Source organism: Brassica napus, chromosome A4 (assembly GCF_020379485.1).
Source record: "Brassica napus cultivar Da-Ae chromosome A4, Da-Ae, whole genome shotgun sequence".
NCBI lineage: Eukaryota > Viridiplantae > Streptophyta > Magnoliopsida > Brassicales > Brassicaceae > Brassica > Brassica napus.
The window spans coordinates 11,829,135-11,845,596 of record NC_063437.1 but is presented as its reverse complement, the minus strand read 5'-3'; the positions used below and the strand labels follow the sequence as shown (position 1 = coordinate 11,845,596).

At 33.1% G+C, this 16,462-nt stretch overlaps 2 protein-coding genes across 2 annotated transcripts; both read left to right on the top strand.

The window, feature by feature from the left end:
* The first annotated feature begins 4,047 nt into the window (after positions 1-4,047).
* Positions 4,048-6,437, top strand: LOC106420741 (bZIP transcription factor 29-like). Its single transcript, XM_048777586.1, has 4 exons — positions 4,048-4,813; positions 4,914-5,046; positions 5,136-5,220; positions 5,539-6,437. Exons 1-4 carry the CDS (start codon positions 4,440-4,442, stop codon positions 5,742-5,744), a joined length of 798 nt encoding a protein of 265 aa, XP_048633543.1. The 5' UTR covers positions 4,048-4,439; the 3' UTR covers positions 5,745-6,437.
* A 5,112-nt stretch (positions 6,438-11,549) lies between these two features.
* On the top strand, positions 11,550-13,567 carry LOC106448440 (bZIP transcription factor 29). The gene is made up of 4 exons (XM_013890325.3): positions 11,550-12,226; positions 12,327-12,459; positions 12,549-12,633; positions 12,952-13,567. The coding sequence occupies exons 1-4, from the start codon at positions 12,195-12,197 to the stop codon at positions 13,155-13,157; spliced, it is 456 nt and encodes a 151-aa protein (XP_013745779.2). The 5' UTR covers positions 11,550-12,194; the 3' UTR covers positions 13,158-13,567.
* Positions 13,568-16,462: the final 2,895 nt, after the last annotated feature.

Here is a 16,462-nt window from a genome sequence, read left to right as displayed (position 1 = left end):
GCCAATAAGGAATGGAAACCGATCAGATTATCAAGGGGAGGACCAGAGCTTGTTTGCAGAAGCTTCTATATCGCAGATTCGGATAATATGCAAAGTGCTGGAGAGATTCTGCGAGGCTTCGGGACAGAAAGTGAGTCTGGAGAAATCGCTAATATTCTTTTCTGAGAATATCCACTGATTTTTAGCCAACTCAATCAGTAATGAGAGTGGTATTAAAGGCACGAAGGAGTTGGGTAAGTACTTAGGCATGCCGGTACTGCAGAAGAGGATTAACAAAGAAACATTTGGGGAAGTAATTGAGAAGGTCTCTTCTAAACTTGCTGGGTGGAAGACGAGATTCCTAAGTCTGGCGGGGAGGATAACCCTAACGAAGTCTGTTTTGTCTTCAATCCCGGTTCATACGATGAGCTCTATAGCCCTTCCAGCATCGACCTTAGACCAGATTGATAAGATCGCGAGGTCCTTTATATGGGGGAGCAGTGAGGGCAATCGTAAACAACATTTGGTTTCATGGGAGAGCGTTTGCAAACCAAAGAGAGAGGGTGGGCTTGGTATAAGATCAGCAAAAGAGATGAATGTTGTGCTACTAGCGAAACTTGGGTGGAGACTTTTAAACTCTCAAGATGGCTTATGGGTGAGGATTTTACGCAATAAGTTTAGAGTGGGCGATCTATATGATCCCACATGGCTGGTAGTTAAAGGAGTATGGTCACCGACTTGGAGGAGCTTGACCTTGGGAATTCGAGAAGTGGTTGTACCAGGTGCGAGTTGGGTTCTGGGAGATGGACGTAAGGTCCGCTTCTGGAAAGATAAGTGGCTGTTAAATTAGCCCCTATTAGATTCGAGTATGGTAGATATCCCGGTGGAGATGTTGGAGGCAAAGGCTCGGGACTTATGGCAAAGTGGAACTGGTTGGTTAACTCAAGCTCTTGAGCCGTATATGCCATTAGAGATGCGATTGAGGTTGGCTTCAATGGTGGTAGATGATATTACTGGGGCTCGCGATAGAATGTCATGGAGTGAGAACAAAGATGGAGCTTTCTCTGTAAAATCCGCGTACGCTTTCTTGACTAGGGATGTTAGCCCATGACCGAACATGGAAGCTTTATATAAAAGAATATGGAGTGTTGGTGCACCGGAACGAGTTCGAGTATTCTTATGGTTGGTGTCTCTGCAAGTAATCATGACAAATATGGAACGTAAACGCAGACACTTGTGCGACAATGGAGTGTGTCAATTGTGCAAAAATGGGGATGAAACTATTCTTCATGTCCTCAGAGATTGCTCGGCAGCTGCGGGGTTATGGGTGAAGATTGTACCCCCGAGTAAAAGGCAACGCTTCTTTAACCTTCCGCTTCTAGAATGGTTATATGAGAATCTCACAAAAGACACATCCAATAATGAAGACCTTTGGGCGATTCTTTTTGCACTAACTGTGTGGTGGTGTTGGAAGTGGAGATGTGGCTATGTTTTTGGTGAAACAGGGAAATGTCGAGATAGAGTGAAATTTGTTAAAGACAAGGCTCATGAAGTGGTATTGGCGAACAAGAAATTGAAAGATCACTCGGCCGTGGGAGTTCGAGTGGAGAAGCGAATATCATGGCTTCGACCTGCAAATAGCTGGTGCAAGTTGAATACGGATGGAGCTTCCAGAGGAAACCCTGGTTTGGCGACTGCAGGAGGAGTTTAAGGGGTGAGTATGGCGAGTGGAAAGGGGGCTTTGCGGTGAACATTGGGATTTGCCCGGCATCCTTAGCGGAACTGTGGGGGAGTGTATTATGGCTTGTGCATTGCGTGGGATTGTGGCATTAGAAGGCTGGAGGTGGAGGTGGATTCGACGAGTGTGGTGGATTTTCTAAGGACAGGGATACATGATTCTCATCCCCTGTCGTTTCTAGTACGTTTGTGCTATGGCTTCATATCAAGAGACTGGCTTGTCAAGTTTTCTCATGTCTATAGGGAGGCTAATCATCTTGCCGATGGATTAGCGCCTATGCGTTCTCTTTACCATTTGGTTTGCATTATATTGAGACTGTTCCGGAGATTGTTGTTCCGATTTTGTTGGAGGACTTGAGCGGGGTTTCTAGACCTCGCCATGTTTACTTGTAGTTGTTTAATTTGAGTTTGAATAAAAAGTAGGGGGCTAATGTCTCCTGCAGTCTACCAAAAAAAAATATAAATTTCAAAAATTGAAAGTCTTACACTACCAAACAAACAACGTTTCAAGGAATCTGTTAAAGCGTTTGACATCGTCAGTTTGGCAGTGTATTAATTCGATATCGGAAAATAGGTTGTGTATTAAACAGAACAAAAATAGTTTATGTATTATTACAACAAATGGAAATTTAGTTCAGATATTTTTAGGGAATTTTTCCTTTCAAAATCACCAGATCCCGTTAAACATTCTCAATCTTGTGATCAGTAACGGTTTTATCAACTTAAATTTATTTATTAGATAAGAAAAATATTCATAAATACATACAAAATAATAAAACAACAAATTATGTAAATAAAATGATGAGAAAAACAACCAATATAATTCTTGCCATCTTTGGTTCTTTGTCACATTATGAACACTAATTCTATTTGTTGTATTACATCGTCTTTGTTCCAATTTATATCTTATATATATTCTTCAGGTTTAGAATCCAGGGGCACTTTCTTCATTTTACGGTTGATCTTAATTCGTAATATAACTTTTTGTCCGAAAAAAGTTAGCGGTTAATATGCGTGGATCACATGTGCGGAGTCAATGTCGCAACCCCCTACAAGTAGAAAAATGCTTCCTCTGTTTCATAATATGTGCCGTTTAAAGTTTTTGCACATAAATTAAGAAAATTGTTAAATTTTCTATTTTACCACTATTTAACATATATTTTGTTTTGATTTTTAGTTAATGAATTAAAAATAAGAAAAAAAAACACAAAATTATTTAAAATATGCATTTCAAATGTAAAAGAACGCTTATAATGAAAGAAAATTTAGAATCTAAAATGATACTTAATATGAGACGGAGAGAGTATTTTCCGAGCGTTTCATCGAGATTTCGTTTTTTTCGTTAACGTTTTCATGGAGATTCGGAGTAGCAGATAGATTGGTAGAAAACAAAATTTTAACATTGAAGCTAACTAACTACCTCAAATATCATAACGCTTATAATGGATATCTAGTTTCCTTATTTTCTTTGCTTCAAAAAATACAGATATCTAGTTTTTCGGATATCCAAAAAATTTACAGATATTTTTGAATATTTTTGAATATTTATGGATATTTATGGATACCTCACCCACTTTGTTTAGTACAAACTAAATCTAGAAACAACTAGAAGATATTGTTTTTAAATAATATCTTTTACATAATACGGAGTATGAAATTAAAAAAGGAAACATTAATGAGACTATGTGTTCCATAAATTTGGAAAATTATTTAAAATCTTTTATAAAACATAAATTGTAATCTTATAAGAAAAATTATATTCCTTTCTTAATTTAATAATTATAAATTAATAAAATTATATTTAAATAATAATTTTATTAAATTATACATTTAAAATTCTATACTCAATTGTATATATATATATATATATTTGTATAAAAATCCGAGCGGAGCAGATATCCGAGTCTAAAATTTTAGTATTCGTGATTTGCTTCGTTTTTCACAGATATTGATTTTTAATATTTGATTTGCTTCGAAAACTTAAGTATATCTGAATTTTTCGTATCAAAATGAAACGAATAACAAATCGAATTAAAATAAAATGTTTACCCCTACTTGCAAACTGATTGGTACAAGGAAGAAACGTGCTGCTCCGTAATTAGTCTAACTTTAGTTATCTGTAGCTAATAGTCAACAATTACATTCCTTTTAAAAATATTGCATTCTTTTAAAAAAAAATTACATTCTTTTTTTCCCTCAAACACACTTATCAGTGAATGACACTTGTAAAGAACTTTAACTGTGATGATGACAAAAATATATATTTTCATCTTGACCAATACAAGATTCCTAACTAGTCTCTTTTGTCTATATTTTCATCTTGACCAACACAAGATTCCTAACTAGTCTCTTTTGTCTTTTTTTCCTATCTTTTCGGAAATGAACAGAAACCGTAAATATAAATACCTAGCTCGTGCAAGTATCATGCAACAAAAGCCTTTTCGAAAGCCATAAACTATTTGAGGTGTAATCTCCTCTTCCTAGCTCTGGTATATTCTTTTCTACTTTTTTGGTAAAACTCTGATATAGTCTTACAAAATGTTTCAGTGGTTTTTTTTTCTCTCTATAAACTAGACACTCATTTTGAACCTTTTATGATTCTAGTCATGTATATAGCATGCTAAGTTTTTTTTCAAGAGTTATATGTATATTTATTTAACCTTTTTAGCGCTAATCTGTCGATATGATGCAGAGACTCGACGCCGTTCTTCGTCTCCGTATCGATGGATGGTCACGCCGGTATTCCTCCTTCATACTCCGGTCTCAGCCAATACCCGAGGGCTAACCCTTTTGGTGACGAGAGTTCCAATAGAGCAACCATGCCGCCGCCTAGCGGAAGCTCACTCCCACCCTTTCCACCGACAGGTCAGCCATTCCAGTTCGGGTCGCAGAATTTCATCCCCGCGGGATCAAGCCCCTCGCAGTGGATGTTATCTCAGGTTCCACACACGATGCTCGAGTCCTCCTCAGTAGGCTCAGGGAGTAGTCAGCCGGCGTCTGTCTTCTCAGGCCTGTTTAATGCAGATCAACTGAGTAAGATTGCTGCCTCTGACGAACTGAAAGAGATGGCAGAATCTGATCCTAAGCATCTCAAAATGTAATCAATTGATCTCCTATATATAGCTTAGCTTAGATTGTATAAGTATTTGTTTTTGTGACATTTATATATACCCATGTGATCATATATATCATTTCAGAACCTTGTCGAACCGGGAATCAGCTGCACGTTCAAAGGCGAAGAAGGCGCTGCACGAGTCCGAGTTGGAAGACAAAGTCGAGACACTTGAGACTCAGATTGATATATTGACTGCCGAGCTCAAGCTTGAGAAGGTGATCACCATCTTACTTGTCACGGTTTGTTCCTGTGAGATAGATTTTGTTAATTAATAGCTTGTATATTATATTCTGGTTGTATGCAGAGAGGAAGAATGACGGCGGATGACGAGTGCGTGCAATTTAGGATTCGTCTTCATGCAGGGGAGGCGCATGCACGACTTCGTGAAGGTACTCTCATCTATATTTTGTGAGGATGTCAGATATAGTTTATAGGGTTTTGACGAGACTTTTCATCCATGGTTACTTGCATGATCTGATACCCAGTTGTGGAAACAACTTTAAGCTTTATTAATACTTTTGTTACCATTTAAAATATATATATCTTACTCTCGAATTAAAAAGCGAGCGGTTGACCATTTATTAAGTGCTACATCTTTCTTAATTACTCATAAATCTTCATTACTAAAGAAAGGTGTAAACATATATGTATTGTAAAAAGATAAGATTTTTGAATATGATGTATAAACGTGGAATCTGTGGTTGCAGACTTGATCCAACAATTGAATGGAGAAGTTCGTCGGCTAATAGAAGAGGCGAGTGTGCAGAGAGAAGAGATGAGTAGGCTAAGAGAAGAGGTGAGCGAATACCGGAGGAGGGAAAGTGAGAGAATGAACGCAAACATGTTGGATCAACTCAACATCAACCAGCAGTTTCAAGAGAAGCCGCAGCAGACAAATTATAATTTCGAATGAAGAATTGCATCATGATGATCATGGATCCAAGGAATTGGCAGCTTTGGTATCCAGGATTGATTGAAGTAGTATAAATATTTATATAGTTTAAAAATAAAAGTTGTTTGAGTTTATATATTATTATATGTGCAAGAGAGTCATGCTAAGATATAAAAAAGAATCAATCCGAACTTCGGAAGGATTTGAAAAGAGATTCAGACAAATGTGATCTCTGTGTAATGTCTTTTCTCATCCAGTTGAATAAGAAAAAGGAGTCTGTTTTATCATGGGAATTTGCACTGTTTTTTTTCTTTCTGTCGTCGGAATTTGCATTGTATAACTATAAAAAAAACTATAATTTGACAAATGACCATATGAAACTCATGGCTACAGTATTCTGTATATACTATATGATCACTAAATATAGAATAATATATTAAATACTCTCTCTCACACACATTATCATCTTCTTCTTTATCATTTTCTTTATTTTTTATGCGCTTCCGGTGTAACGGAAGAACATCTTTATCAAAAACTTTTAAGTTTTAACTATGTGCTATCCCAAACCATTTCCAAATGTAGAGCTAATTCACATTATCTACTCTATTAAAATAGAATCCTATTTTTTATCTACCATACACAAGTCTATGTTAGACCATTCATTAGAAATTTAACTAAACATCCTAAAATTACTCATATATGATATTCTCCTAACAAAAAGAAATATACATCTAAATATTAACATTTCTAAGAAAACATAAATATATTGTCATTAGTTAATTATCATTTGACTGTTTATCTTATTTAATATAGACCATATTTTATATATTCCAATAACGAATTTTGAAATTAAATAGTATAGCCCAATTCTTTTTAAATTATCAAATTAAATTTTTATATAAAACAAAATAAATAATATTTTATTGGTTGTAACATTTTATGTTGATATTTTTAGTAAAAATAAAAACATTAAACTGAAATATAATATATTAAATAAAATAATATTTTAAAATATAACAAAAATAGTTTAATTTATTCACATAAAAACATTTCGAGAATAAAAATTTCTAAACAAAGAAGCTAGTTTTTTTTTATTAATTCGTATAAAACTAATGTTTAAAGTTAAATTATTAATATTAATGTTGCATTTTAAATAAATAAACAAAAATACTTCATTAATATATGATTTGTACAATATCATCAAACAAATTTCAACAAATATAAATTTTCAAAATAAAAATTATATACATAAAATTGATATTAGATATATATCTTTATAACATATTTATATTTTAAATATTAATTTAAAAATATAAATATATCCGCACGGATGTGCGGGTTAATATCTAGTTATGTATTATTTTAGTGTGTTACATTCTATTGGAAAACCATAGAATATAAATGTAAGTACACAGTAACTAAATATATAGAATGTTTGTTGTTATGCTATTAATATGGATCAATTTTTTCTATACTACTTAAAAAACACTCTAGTATATTATAGTTTGTCAATGTGGATAACGCGTCGAAAAAAGGGTCATGCACTTAAAAGAAACTTTTTTGAATTTGCCTATTTTAGTGACAAATTGACTCATTATGTGTATATGACATTAACCTTTTTATATTGAGGGTAAAGCTTCGGTCCTTTTGCCTTTATCCAAATTATAAAAAAGAATGAATAAAAAAGTCAAAACTAATGTGCTGGGACGTTGCTTTTTCCGACCTGTGGATGATTATCGGGATTTGGTCAACGTTTCATGTGAAGTCTTCCTGCGCCATTGATTTGAGTGAGAAGTAGAAGAAGAAGATAGATTAAACATTCAATAACCTGTTCTTTTTGGAATATCAATTAGTGCGCGTTGATCTTAAAAAGACTATTCACCATCGAAAGCTTCCAACTCTTAGGGTTTTTGGAGCTTCTTCTTCCCTCAAAAGTTGTGACTTTTCTCGAAGATCATATGGATGTCAGTGGCACTGATACTAATATGATGCAGAGAGCTAATTCTTCATCTTCCTCCATCCCTAAACAGTCAATCCCGACAAGCACTAATCAGCACTTCAGCACTTGGAAAAATAAGATCATGTTAACAAAAAAATATTGAGATGTGTTTGGTTTAGTGATCAGACCGATTCTAGGAATCTATTAATAATTAAAAACAATTCATAAAAATACACCAACTAAATTTTGCTATCCAATTTTTGCTACCCAGTTTTTAATACCTAAATATTTTTGCTACCTAATTTAATATTCAAACTAATTATTTTACTCATTTAATACATTTACTTCTAAAATTGTGCTCATTTAAATATTCAAACTATGCCAATTTTAGTACCCAGATATATATAATTTATGTTATATACAAAATTTATTTAATTTCCCTGTATTCTCCTCTCTCTCACCTGTTATGGTTTTCTTTCGGCGACCAAACCCTAATCCCAAAAGAACTAAGCTTTGTCCAACGATTAGATTATATTAATAACAAAGTTACCAGGCTACAAAGAACAACCGCACTTCATCTGCTCTATACCACCATATATACGAAGAAAGAAAGACTACAAATCACCTACAGGAAGAAATCACCAAAAGACTCCAATTCTCCATCCAGCGTAACTCTTCTTCTTCCCAAAACATTTGGCCGACACATACAAACCTGAAGGCCCACTTAGAGGGAACGGTTTTCATTAACAAACAATTCAAATAACCAAGGAGGATGATCAGCTGCAACATATGGCCGTACCAACCCTTGATTAGTGACACTTTGCGTAGTGAAAGCCGCTCCTCTGTTTGCCTCACGCAAAACCACAAGCAAGCTATACTCTTTGATACCTTGGTTCCTTTCCAGTTTCCGAAGATTGGTATTGAAAGGAAGGCCAAGCATCCGGTCTAGAAACAGCTCCGAACAACTCCTCACATTCAGCTGCAAATACCACTTTAGACTGTCTTTGGCTCCCCACATTCATTTGTTTTCTTTCGTCTTCACTTCTTTTTCTTAGGGTTTTCTAAAAAAATTGGTAATCGATTCGAAATTAATAGAAATTTTTTTTAGCTTTTTTCGTTAACTTATATTTTATAGAAAAAATTGCCAAAACGGAATAAAAAAACAAGTACATTGTTCCTTTGCCATAAATCTCTTTTTGGTCAGATTTGGACTTAGATATCCCTGATCAACTTTGAAAAATCATATCAATTATTTTAAGAATCATAAAAATATACAAAAATATACAAAATGTATATAAACAAAAGACAAACATATGAAAAATACTTTGGTTGACTAAATATTTGTGGAACACAATTTCATATTTTGGTATACTGATGGCAGAAAACATAATCTAGTGTCTACGAGGATGTAGATTGCATATTCGGTTAACTACATAAATATCTGCAATCACCAGAACGTTAAATCGACCATTTGTTATAATTCTAGCATGATAGAATTGAACGACTACTATTTCTTTTATTTCTGAACTACGGTAGACATGGTAGAAGTAAACGACTACCATAACTTTTATTTATGAACTATAGTAGATTTGATTAACTATTATTTCCTAATATAACTACAGAGGCGAAATGACATAATCTGCCATGTTGCATGAGTCTGCCATAATATGATTCCATAATCTACCACATTCCTTTATTCTTCGGACAATGTAATGTACGTTCTACGAATTTCGAATTGTATATTTTCCTTAAATATCTCCATAATCTGTTAAGAGAATATATTCTAAATCTATTTTCCTTAAATTTCGTGTATTCCAAGTACATTTAAAAAAAAAAAAATCGTGGTCTTCTTCTTGGTGAGAGGATTTTGATATTTTTTCATCCAAAAATTTTGAATTTCTTGTTGAAGAAGATGCATATCTATGCTTCTTCTGGGTTGTGGAAATTTGATCCCCTTAAAGGATGGGGATTTGCGGTTGATAAGAACAAACGAGGTAGAGTATTGTACATGGAATTGACAAGTTCCTTTGAAGACCTAAGGCATATGGCTTTAGAAGATTTTGGAATTGACCAAAACCTTGTCGAGCTTGAGTTAAGCTACTTACCTATGGAGTTAATCGGTTCAATAGACTGTCCCCCAGTTATCATTGAGAGTGATCGGCAAGTCAAAAAATTTCTTACTTATGTACGGGGAAAAGCTTCTACAAGGTTGTGTGTGTCTACTTCACCTATCAGTGGAAACAACGGCAACATTGAGGTTGATAATGAGAAATCTAACTTGCCTTTCAGAGAACAAGGTGAACCTTCCTCGTTTCCACCTCGAGATGACAGTGTTCGTTCATCTGAATCAAGCAAGGATGTTGAAGATAATTCCAACTCAAACGCCAATAAAGAAGATGATGTTCTCGCCATTAAAGCAAAAGAAGACGATAATGGAAAAAGTGTTCGGTTTTCTTTGGTGGATGTTGTGAAGAGGGGTGAAACGTTTCAAAACAAAACCATGTTGAAAGCAACTTTGGAAATGTCGGCAATGAAGCATAATTTCGATTACAAAGTTGTGAAATCTGACAGAAACCTTTGGTACATCCGATGCAAATACAACCCTTGCAAATGGAGTGTTCGAGCTGAGGGGTTATCAGGTTCCACATATTTCATCATCAAAAAAATGTGGCGGATCATACATGCGCTGCGTCGAGTATGAATAATGGTGGTCGGACAGCTTCTGCAAAGACAATTGGCAGTCTAATAATGCATAGGTATGATGGTGTGAAAGAAGGTCCCAAAACAAATGATGTCATACAGATTATGAGGATGGAACATGGATGTGAGATATCTAAGTCCTTAGCATGGGATGCTCGGGAGTTTGCAATTAGCATGGTTAGAGGTATTCCGGAGAAGAGTTTTGGAAAAATTCCAAAGTACTTGCACATGCTGAGAGAAGCTAATCCAGGAACGCATACGTTTTATGAAACCGATGTTGATGGTAGATTCAGATTTCTCTTCGTTTAGTTAATGAATTAAAAATAAGAAGAAAAAAACAGAAAATTATTTAAAATATGCATTTCAAATGTAAAAGAACGCTTATAATGAAAGAAAATTTAGAATCTAAAATGACACTTAATATGAGATAAAGAGAGTATATTTTCCGAGCGTTTCGTGGAGATTTCGTTTTTTCATTAACGTTTTCGTGGAGACTCGGAGTAGCAGAGAGATTGGTAGAAAACAAAATTTTAACATTGAAGCTAACTAACTACCTCAAATATCATAACAAAATCTATTACTTGTAAATAGGGCTAGGCACGGATTGAATACTACCATAATTTTGAGTATTTGTGATTTGTTTCGTACTTAACGGATATCTAATTTTTTTTATTTTCTTTGGTTCAAAAAAATACAGATATCCAGTTTTCCGGATATCCAAAAAATTTACAGATATTTTTGAATATTTACGGATATTTATGGATACATCATCCACTTTGTTCAGTACAAGCTAAATCTAGAAAAAAACTAGAATATATTGTTTTCAAATAATATATTTTACATAGTACGGAGTATGAAATTAAAAAAGTAAACATTAATGAGACTATATGTTCTGTAAATTATAAAAATTATTTAAAATCTTTTATAAAACATAAATTGTAATTTTATAAGAAAAATTATATTTCTTTCTTAATTTAATAATTTTATAAATTAATAAAATTATATTTGGATAATAATTATATTAAATTATACATTTAAAATTCTAAATTCAATTATATATATATAATTGAATTTAGAATTTTAAATGTATAATTTAATATAATTATTATCCAAATATATTAATTTGTATAAAAATCCGAGCGGAGCATATATCCGAGTCTAAAATTTTAGTATTCGTGATTTATTTTGTTTTTAGGATATTTATTTTTAATATTTGTTTTGTTTAAGAAACTTAAGAATATATGAATTTTTCGTATCAAATTGAAACGAATAACAAATCGAATCAAAATAAAATGTTCACCCCTACTTGAAAACTGATTGGTACAAGGAAGAAACGTGCTGCTCCGTAATTGGTCTGACTTAAATTATCTTTAGCTAATAGTCAACAATTACATTCCTTTAAAAAAATTACATTCCTTTAAAAAGAAATTACATTCATTTAAAAAGAAATTATATTCCTTTTTTTCCCTCAAACACACTTAGCAGTAAATGACACTTGTAAAAAACTTTAACTGTGATGATGACAAAAACATATATTTTCATCTTGACCAATACAAGATTCCTAACTAGTCTCTTTTGTCTTTTTTCTATGATGACAAAAACATATATTTTCATCATCACCAACACAAGATTCCTAACTAGTCTCTTTTGTCTTTTTTTTCCTATCTTTTCGGAAATGAACAGAAACCGTAAATATAAATACCTAGCTCGTGCAAGTATCATGCAACAAAAGCATTTTCGAAAGCCATAAACTATTTGAGGTGTAATCTCCTCTTCCTAGCTCTGGTATATTGTTTTCATTTTCGATTGCCGCCTCTGACGAACTGAAAGAGATGGCAGAATCTGATCCTAAGCATCTCAAAATGTAATCAATTGATCTCCTATATATAGCTTAGCTTAGATTGTATAAGTATTTGTTTTTGTGACATTTATATATACCCATGTGATCATATATATCATTTCAGAACCTTGTCGAACCGGGAATCAGCTGCACGTTCAAAGGCGAAGAAGGCGCTGCACGAGTCCGAGTTGGAAGACAAAGTCGAGACACTTGAGACTCAGATTGATATATTGACTGCCGAGCTCAAGCTTGAGAAGGTGATCACCATCTTACTTGTCACGGTTTGTTCCTGTGAGATAGATTTTGTTAATTAATAGCTTGTATATTATATTCTGGTTGTATGCAGAGAGGAAGAATGACGGCGGATGACGAGTGCGTGCAATTTAGGATTCGTCTTCATGCAGGGGAGGCGCATGCACGACTTCGTGAAGGTACTCTCATCTATATTTTGTGAGGATGTCAGATATAGTTTATAGGGTTTTGACGAGACTTTTCATCCATGGTTACTTGCATGATCTGATACCCAGTTGTGGAAACAACTTTAAGCTTTATTAATACTTTTGTTACCATTTAAAATATATATATCTTACTCTCGAATTAAAAAGCGAGTGGTTGACCATTTATTAAGTGCTACATCTTTCTTAATTACTCATAAATCTTCATTACTAAAGAAAGGTGTAAACATATATGTATTGTAAAAAGATAAGATTTTTGAATATGATGTATAAACGTGGAATCTGTGGTTGCAGACTTGATCGAACAATTGAATGGAGAAGTTCGTCGGCTAATAGAAGAGGCGAGTGTGCAGAGAGAAGAGATGAGTAGGCTAAGAGAAGAGGTGAGCGAATACCGGAGGAGGGAAAGTGAGAGAATGAACGCAAACATGTTGGATCAACTCAACATCAACCAGCAGTTTCAAGAGAAGCCGCAGCAGACAAATTATAATTTCGAATGAAGAATTGCATCATGATGATCATGGATCCAAGGAAGTGGCAGCTTTGGTATCCAGGATTGATTGAAGTAGTATAAATATATATATAGTTTAAAAATAAAAGTTGTTTGAGTTTATATATTATATGTGCAAGAGAGTCATGCTAAGATATAAAAAAGAATCAATCCGAACTTCGGAAGGATTTGAAAAGAAATTCAGACAAATGTGATCTCTATGTAATGCCTTTCCTCATCCAGTTGAATAAAAGAAAGGAGTCTGTTTTATAATGGGAATTTGCACTGTTTTTTTTTGTCGTCTGCATTGTATAACTATAAAAAAACTATAATTTGACAAATGACCATATGAAACTCATGGCTACAGTATTGTGTGTATATTATGTCATATTACAATTCATAAACCATTCATTTTTTATCTCTTTCTTCTTTCTTTGTTTTTTCCCCATCTATTTCATTTGAACAATATTTTTTGTATTCATACAATCAAATCAAGAGATTATATTGAAAATATATATATATATATATATATATATATATATATATATATATATATATATTTTCTACATATACTATAGTTTAAAAAAATTCAAACCGATTGACATATGTTTTTTTATAAAATCAATAAAATAAAACTTTAACACAAAAGTTAAGTACTATTCTATATCAATATTCTAGAATAACACATATTTATATATTTTTTTTATAAAATGATGATAAATTATGTATTTTTAAAGTGAAACTATGGTATATCAACGTCATACATGATATAAATGTTTTTAGAAAAGATATATATTTTTAAAAAGATATAATATGTTTTTTAATGTTAGATATAAAATGTTTTAAATGAATTTTTATTTCATTCTATACTATATGATCACTAAATATAGAATAATATATTAATCTCTCTCTCTCTCTCTCTCTCTCTCTCTCTCTCTCTCTCTCTCTCTCTCTCTCTCTCTCTCTCTCTCTCTCTCTCTCTCTCTCTCTCTCTCTCTCTCTCTCTCTCTCTCTCTCTCTCTCTCTCTCTCTCTCTCTCTCTCTCTCTCTCTCTCTCTCTCTCTCTCTCTCACATAGCGGAAGAACATCTTTATCAAAAACTTTAACTATGTGCTATCCCAAACCATTTCCAAATATAGAACTAATTCACATTATTATGTATTATTTTAGTGGGTTACATTCTATTGTAAAACCATAGATTATAAATGTAAGTACACAGTAACTAAATATATAGAATGTTTGTTGTTATGCTATTAATATGGATCAATTTTTCTATACTACTTAAAAAAACATTCTAGTATATTATAGTTTGTCAATGTGGATAACGCACCAATAAAACGGTCATGCACTTAAAAGAAACTTTTTGTCTATTTTAGTGACAGATTGACTCATTATGTGTATATGACATTAACCTTTTTATAGTTGAGGGTAAAGCTTCGGTCCTTTTGCCTTTATCCAAATTATAAAAAAAGAATGTATAAAAAAGACAAAACTAGTGTGCTGGGAGTCTGGGACGTTGCTTTTTCCGACCAGTGGATGATTATCGGGGTTTGGTCAACGTTTCATGTGAAGTCTTTCTGCGCCATTGATTTGAGTGAGAAGTAGAAGATGAAGATAGATTAAGCATTCAATAACCTGTTCTTTTTGGAATATCAATTAGTGTGCGTTGATCTTTCTTAAAAAGACTATTCACCATCGAAAGCTTCCAACTCTTAGGGTTTTTGGAGCTTCTTCTTCCCTCAAAAGTTGCGACTTTTCTCGAAGATCATATGGATGGCAGTGGCACTGATACTAATATGATGCAGAGAGCTAATTCTTCATCTTCCTCCATCCCTAAACAGTCAATCCCGATAAGCACTAATCAGAACTTCAGCACTTGGTAAAATAAGATCATGTGAACAAAAAAAAATTAGAGATATGTTTGGTTTAGTGATCAGACCGATTCTAGGAATCTATTAATAAGAAAAACAAAATTGTAAAAATACACCAACTAAATTTTTGCTATCCAATTTTTGCTACCTAAATATTTTTGCTATCCAATTTAATATTCAAACTAATTATTTTATTCATTTAATACATTTACTTTTAAAATTGTGCTTATTTAAATATTCAAACTATGCTAATTTTAATACCCAAATATATATAATTTATGTTATATACAAAATTTATATAATTTCCATGTATTCTCCTCTCTCTCACCTGTTATGGTTTTCTTTCGGCGACCAACCCCTAATCCCAAAAGAACTAAGCTTTTTTTTATTCAATCTTATATAATAATAAAATAGAACCAAAAATTTCTTTGTCTCTCTGTCTCCTGCTTTATCTGAGAATTAGAAGAATCAAATCAATCGCAGGTTCGTTTTTTTTCTTTGTCCAACGATTAGATTATATTAATAACAAAGTTACCATGCTACAAAGAACAACCGCACTTCATCTGCTCTATACCACCATATATACGAAGAAAGAAAGACTACAAATCAGCTACAGGAGGAAATCACCAAAAGACTCCAATTCTCCATCCAGCGTAACTCTTCTTCTTCCCAAAACATTTGGCCGACACATACAAACCTGAAGGCCCACTTAGAGGGAACGGCTTTCATTAACAAACAATTCAAATAACCAAGGAGGATGATCAGCTGCAACATATGGCCGTACCAACCCTTGATTAGTGACACTTTGAGTAGTGAAAGACGCTCCTCTGTTTGCCTCACGCAAAACCACAAGCAGGCTATACTCTTTGATACCTTGAAGTTCCTTTCCAATTTCCGAAGATTGGTATTGAAAGGAAGGCCAAGCATCCGGTCTATAAACAGCTCCGAACAACTCCTCACATTCAGCTGCAAATACCACTTTAGACTGTCTTTGGCTCCCCACATTCATTTGTTTTCTTTCGTCTTCACTTCTTTTTCTTAGGTTTTTCTAAAAAATTGGTAATCGATTCGAAATCAATAGAAATTTATTTTTAGATTTTTTCGTTAACTCATATTTTATATGCATATCTTCTGTCTCGTTTTTTGTTTATTGTTTTCTATAATTTCTTGTTTTTATTATTCACTTACATATGTGCTTTTATGTTTACAGATGGATTCACCATCATCGTTAGATTGAGAAACCATAACAATGAAGATGAATGTTAACCTGTTAATGATCGTTGTATTTTTAGTAGTGGGGAGATGCAACAATCCCACAATAATAAGAATTTTGTCATTTTCAATTGCTTATATGGTTTAATTCGTGTTGACTAGTACTCTAGTACTATCATGGACTTTCTATTTCAGTATCCTTTTAAGTTTTAAACTAAGTTTTGTTCAAATT